The sequence below is a fragment of the Galeopterus variegatus genome, unplaced genomic scaffold (assembly GCF_000696425.1).
Source record: "Galeopterus variegatus unplaced genomic scaffold, G_variegatus-3.0.2 Scaffold6546, whole genome shotgun sequence".
In the NCBI taxonomy this organism is placed as follows: Eukaryota; Metazoa; Chordata; class Mammalia; order Dermoptera; family Cynocephalidae; genus Galeopterus; species Galeopterus variegatus.
The window spans coordinates 85,800-92,442 of NW_007732657.1; the positions used below are offsets into that span (position 1 = coordinate 85,800).

General features: G+C 58.1%; 1 protein-coding gene across 1 annotated transcript; it reads right to left on the minus strand.

Moving 5' to 3' along the window:
* Window positions 1-895: 895 nt before the first annotated feature.
* Window positions 896-2,377, minus strand: SSTR3 (somatostatin receptor 3). Its single transcript, XM_008590990.1, has 2 exons — window positions 1,936-2,377; window positions 896-1,806 (listed from the first exon to the last, which is right to left on the minus strand). Exons 1-2 carry the CDS (start codon window positions 2,340-2,342, stop codon window positions 951-953), a joined length of 1,263 nt encoding a protein of 420 aa, XP_008589212.1. The 5' UTR covers window positions 2,343-2,377; the 3' UTR covers window positions 896-950.
* Window positions 2,378-6,643: the final 4,266 nt, after the last annotated feature.

The window sequence follows — 6,643 nt, forward strand, 5'->3', positions numbered from 1 at the left end:
CTAAGTAAAGAAATACAAAATTACAAGTACAAAATAAGATGCAGGGCCCCAAAAGGGCCCAAGCAGTAAGGGACCCTGAAGGTGGACTTAATTAGCTTCCTGGAAAATTCACCTGTTCTCCTATCCAGGAGCACAGGAGTTCCAGCGCTGAATATCTGGGCCGAAAGGGCCTGTAAGCTATTGGGTTGTCCTGTGGTGAGGCCTGAGCAGCAGAGCTAGCCGAGGCCTCGTAGCTGGCACGGGGAAAGCTGATGGGGGCCTCAGCAGTTCCACTCCCTCCTCCCCACCAGGTTAGATTTTCTTCTGTTTGGAGCTCTAGTCCGGCTCCCAGCATCTCCCATGTCCCTAACTCTGAACCCAGGAAATCCAGGCCTTGGTTTATCCTTCTGAGGGCCAAGATTTAGGCTGATCCCCAGGATGCTCCATCTATGAGGGGGAGGCTAGTCTGCACCTTTTCCCTTAACCTGGTGCCGCAGTGACACCCTCCACACCTCTGCTCTGACAGAGCTCATCCAGTCTGATCACTCCCATCTCCGAGTCACAGAGGAAGAAAACAAGGCCCAGAGCATGGACGTGACCTACCCAATGTTCTTGGTTTATCCTTCTGAGGGCCAAGATTTAGGCTGATCCCCAGGATGCTCCATCTATGAGGAGGAGGCTAGTCTGCACCTTTTCCCTTAACCTGGTGCCGCAGTGACACCCTCCACACCTCTGCTCTGACAGAGCTCATCCAGGCTGATCACTCCCATCTCCGAGTCACAGAGGAAGAAAACAAGGCCCAGAGCATGGACGTGACCTACCCAATGTTGTACAGCAAGTCCTGGTAGCAAGGGGATCAGAGCCCAAGCCTCTTTACATCCCGTCGTGGGCCTCTGGCACCTCAGGCCATATACCATAGGCACACCCATGGCCTCTGCTTTCCAGGCCAACTCTAGGCACAGCTCAGGCCCCTACAGAGAGCTGATGTGCAGCGTGCAGGACTTCTCCCCGGCCGAGGGCTCTTGGGGTAGAAACTTCTCTTCCTTGCCCGCCACTCCGCTGGGCGGCCGCTGCAGCCCGCTGGTGCCAGGCTGTGTGATCTGGCTGACCCGGCCGTTCATCGCCTTCCCCTTCCCCTCGTCCCCCTCCTCCCCATCCTCCTCCCCATCCTCTTCCTCATCCTCCTCCTCGGTCTTTGGAGGCCCCGCAGCGGGCTCCTGGCTGCACACACGGCGGGAAGGCCGCAGCAGGACCCTGCGGAAGCCCTGCTTGAAGCGGTAGGAGAGGAAGCCATAGAGGATGGGGTTGGCACAGCTGTTGGCATAGGGCAGTGCCACCACCAGGAAGTAGAGGCCGAAGAAGGCAGGCTCCTCGGGCAGCGGGCACACCACGTTGATGATGTTGAGCACGTAAAAGGGCATCCAGCAGAGGACGAAGAGCGCCACCACGGCCACCACCATGCGAGTGACCCTGCGCTCGGAGCGCCGCCGCCGCTGGCACGAGGGCGCCCACACACGCCGCCCGGCCGAGCGCACCCTCACCACGATGAGCAGGTAGCAGAGGCAGATGACCAGCAGCGGCCCAAAGAAGCCCAGCGCGGCCGTGTAGATGATGAAGCCGGCTCGCCAGGCCGCCGCGGGCTCAGGCCACTGCATGTGGCAGGTGCTCATGCCACGGGGCACGCCCGAGAAGACCACCACAGGCAGCACCACCACGGCCGAGGCCACCCAGACGGCCGCACTGACCATGCGGGCCACGGGCGCCGTGCGCCAGCGGGCCGAGCGGGTGGGATGCGCCACTGCCAGGTAGCGGTCCACACTCATGACGACAGGCAGCACCACCACGGCCGAGGCCACCCAGACGGCCGCACTGACCATGCGGGCCACGGGTGCCGTGCGCCAGCGGGCCGAGCGGGTGGGATGCGCCACTGCCAGGTAGCGGTCCACACTCATGACGGTGAGGCAGAAGATGCTGGTGAACTGGTTGATGCCATCCACGGCCATGACCAGGCGGCACATGAGGGAGCCAAAGGGCCAGTAGGACAGAGCGTTCTGGGCAGCCAGGAAGGGAAGCCCCAGCATGAAGAGCTCATCGGCCAGGGCCAGGTTGAGGATGTAGATGTTGGTGACCGAGGGACTGGCCGTATGCCGCAGGACCACATAGATGACCAAGGAGTTGCCCAGCAGGCCCACCACGCACACCACCAGGTAGACCAGTGGGATGAGAATGCCGCTAACCACCAGCCCTGCCGGACTCTGTCCTGCCGACGCATTTCCCAGGGTGGCATCAAGGGGCCAGGACAACGAGGTGTTCCCGGGTTCTGAGGTTGTGGGCACCGATGGGGGATAGCCAGGGGTGTCCATGGCCGAGGGGAGGGTGGTCAGCAGTCAGCTCTTAGCCTGAAGGAGGGAGGACACAGCCCCGTCATGGCAGAGGATGGCTTTTTCTGTGCTGCTCCTCCCCCATCACACTGAACTTGAGACCCACTGTGCACCAGGTCAGAGCCTGACACACATCGCTCACTCACTCTGCACAGCCCAGCAAAGGAGGTGGTGTTATCCTCATTTCTCAGATAAGAAAACTGAGTCTCAGGGAGGTGAAGTGACCACCCTCTATCATGTGGCTTGAGTGTGGCGTGGGATGGAAAGTCATATTGTTTCAGAAAACAATCCCTGCCCTTTCTCCGTGGGATGTCCTGGCTGGCAGAGCCCCGTGAAGGGGATTGCATTGCTTACCAACAGGTCTCAGCCCTCACTTTTGAAAAACACTGCTCCATATCACAAGTCCTTAACCTGGAACCTGCATCCCTAGATGAACTTCAGAGGATCCATGTGCCCCCGAAATTCTAGGTGAAAGTTAATGCATCCATGTCTTTTCTGGGCAGAGCCCAGAGCTTTTGTCAGATTCCTCAGATTCCAGATGGAGTTAAGAACCACAGGCTCAGGGTGTCCCTCCCCTGGGAGTCAGAGCCCTTAGGAACCCCCTCATCCACACCCGTCCCACCTGCCCTCCCCAAAGGCCCTGCGCAGGATGGGTGTCTGTGAGCCGACTGCTGGTGGAGAAACTGACAGTACCCATGACGGGCGCTGTAGAAGGACAGCCACCTTCCCCGCCGCTGGGGCAGCCTGCCCAGGGAGGAGGACATGTCAGAAGGGTCCTGAAGCACGTGCAGGAGCTCACGTGGCAGCAGTGGGACCCAGCGTTCCCGTGTACTTTGTTCGCATCTTTCTTATCACATCTGCCATGTGCATAAGTAGCTAGGACACTTCCAGGCTCCCCTGATAGACTTTCATCTCCCGAAGTGCGCAGACTCTCTCATCCAGCTCTGGGCCTTTTCCCCACTGTCTCCCACCTGTCACTTTCCCACAAGCGTAACCTCTGCCACCGTGTTTGAGGCATCGTATGAATCAGAGGACCCCAAAGAGGACAATTCGTAATGCAAAAGGGGATGGATTGTGACAGCAGAATTTCAGGCTCCGCTGGGGAAGGCCCACGCCCCACATTTGCCAGCCTCCTGCAGCACGACTTCCCGGCTCTCAGGAGGCCCAGTCACAGGCCAAGGCTGAGAACAGAAGCCTCCTCTGGGGCCTGGACCTCTCACATCATCCCTTTGTCCTAATGACGCCCCTTTACCCCAGTCCCTTGGGTCCCAGCTGTCCTCTGATTCTTCCTGCAGAAAACCATAAGGAGGAAAGAAATCTCTCAGAGGGGAAGCCCTGCCTCAGATAGCCTCCCTCTGATCCAACACTGGGCCTGAATTCCTCCAGTGGGAGCTGCAGTCCACACAGCCCTATCCAGACTCCACTTTTAATGTGCAAAGCTCCTGGGAAGGGGAGGCATCCCAACTCCAAATAAATGCCTCTGGGCGGGTGAGCAGACCTGATGGCACCTGCCCCGAGGACCTGGGGCTGCTGAGGGCTCCAGGTGCCAGGCCAGGTGATGTCGAGGATGGCACAGACCCCCTGGGCCGTGGCTCTTCCTAACTGCATCTTAGGCTGGCTGGACTCAAAGTACCCCCTCCCTGCTCCTGGGGCTGGGAAAGGAAGCAAGACTCTGAGCCTGGGGGGAGCCCCCCACCCTGTCCTCAACCCACCACTCACCCCAAGCCCTTGTCAGCTCTCCTGAATCTGGGTCAGCAGCACTAAAGGAGAAGGATCTTTACAGTAGGCTACAGGATCCTAATGGTGCTGCCAGCTTCTGCTCACAGCCCTGACTGTGCCAAGTTCCAGGCTAAGCTGGTGGCTGCTACATCACGTGCTCCCATGACGGAGGCGCTACTGTCATCTTCACTGTGCAGATGAGGAATGAAAGTGAGGCCACAGGCTCTGGTCATACAGCTAGGAAGAGACAAAGCTGGGAGGATCCTTAATGACCATCCCTCCACCTCCAGTCCATCTCACAGGCTGGCAGACTGAGGCCAGGCCTGGGGAAGGCACTTGCCTAAGGGTCATGGTTGGTCCGGCTCTCCCACCCCCTATGCAGAGCTCTCCTCACTGCTCCTCAGGCTCTTGAACTATTAGGATTATAGACCCAAAGCCTGAGACTCTCAGAGGCCTAGAAATAGAATTTTAAGATCTTAGAACAGAGTCATAGAATCTTAGAGTCCTAGATTTCTAGACTCAGTGTCCTTGAGTCAGAGAATGTTAGAATTCCAGAATGCTGGAGTCCTTGCGGAATCTGGAACCTAGAGCCCTGCGTCCTCAGCAGGGGGAGCCCTACGTCTCCCATCCACCATGCTGCCCTGTGTTGTGCGCAGATCTTTATAGCATCTCCACGGGTCAGCCAATGGCACCCAGGGCTGGAAGGGGGAGGGGACAGCCTAGCTCCCAAGAGGAGCAGGGAGCCAGGCACACCCAATTTCCAGGCTTCAGGGACAGATGCCACCAGTGAAGCCCAGCGGTATGCTCTGAGGACAGCTCCCCCTCTCCTGCCCAGCACACACGTTGCACCCACATGCACAAGCCCATTTGCTGACACACACATGGCAGGACCACAGCAACCCCAGCCAGACCTTCCTGTGTACTGGGGGTGAAATAGTTTCTCCCAGAGCCCCTGCCCACCCTCAAAGACTCCCTGCCTCCATTCTCAGCTCATCGTCCCTGTCAAAGTGTAACAGGCCAGGGCTCCAGAAGCAGGGAGATTACAGAGCGTAAGCCAGGCCTGCAATTTAGGTGCTGTCTTTTCTTTAAGGAGCTGAGATCCCGTGCATGATCTAGTTCATCCTCGAAAAGGAGAGACTTTTCCTCTCTGTCTGTTTATCTTTAGCATAAGCTGCTGGAGGCAGACTCCTCTGAGGACTGCTCAGGAGGGGACAGAAGCACAGAGAGGGTGAGTGGCTGCCCTGAGCCCCACAGCAATTGAGGATGGCCCCTCAGGGATGCCAGGCACCCCAGTCACTCTCCCCTTCTCCTCTAGAATGCTGGCTCTTTGGTGCAGGAACCCTAAATCATTGACTTATTTAACCCCAGCACCCAGCACATCACCCAGAACATCCATAAATGTGAACAGAACCACGTAATTCAGCAAGTAGAGCCCCAGGGTGGCATTGTTCCTGGGCAGAGGCCTCAAGTTCCCATCAATGAAATCCTCACAAAACCCAAGAGGGAGGGTTTTAAAGAGAAGGAAGTTAAGGCTCAGAGAGGTTAAGTAACCTGCACAAGGTCACCCAGCTGGTGAGTGGGAAGCCAGAAACTGAACCCAGTTCTGTCTACTCCTAAACCATCGGTACCTCCTGCACACACTGGCTTCTCTAATGGCTTCAGGGCAAGAGGAATCAACGCCAGGACTGCTCTGGCCAGTGCAGGCTGATGGCCCCTGGCTGTCTCTGTATTCTGTTTGTCCTCTGCTCCCCTTGGCCTTCCTCCACAGAAGCCTGGATTATGCTAGTCAGTGACAGTGGACTCTCTTCCACCCCAGGCCTGGGATCTGACCCCCAGAACATACCCCACAAGCCCTGGGTTGGGTGCTTGGGCTCTGCAACAGAGTGATGAAGCCAAATTGCTGTGTGACCTTGGACAAGTCACTTCTCTCTGGATCTCAGTTTCTTCCTGTTAAAATGAGCACAATCATACCCACCTCCTAGGGCTGTTGTAAAGGTTAAATGGGAGTGTGCCCAGCATGCAGGGGGCGCTCAGGAAGGCCGCCACGTGAGCCCAGGAGGCCGAACAGCATGATGCATCTGGCTTCTTCCAGCTCTGACATTCTGCTGTTCTGCGAGTCCAGGACTCTAGGGTGGTAGCACAGGATTCTGAGATCAATGCCCCCATCCCTGCAGCCCACCAAAAGATCACAGGAAGACCTCCCTCCTTCTTGCCTGGGACTCCCACCCTCTGCCAGCCCCCATCCTCAGCCTCCCACGTTCATCCTGGGCAGAGGATGGACTCTGGCACCTCACCCTCCGGGCCCCCACCCGGGCCCCAGCCACCTTACCTGCCCATGGGGTGAGGGCTTCCCTCCTTGTAGCCAGGCTGGTCATCACTCTGCTGCCCCCTCTCCCTGCCCAGTCCCCAGGTACCCCCAGAGCACCCCTAGCCGAGGTCCCCACACAGCAGCCACTCCTAGACTGCTTGAGAGCCCGGGTCCCCTCCTAGGCCCTTGGTGGCCACGTCTGCCCACAGAGCCTCTCCCATCTGGTCCTGACTTCCACCGGCGCCTGGTGCGTCAC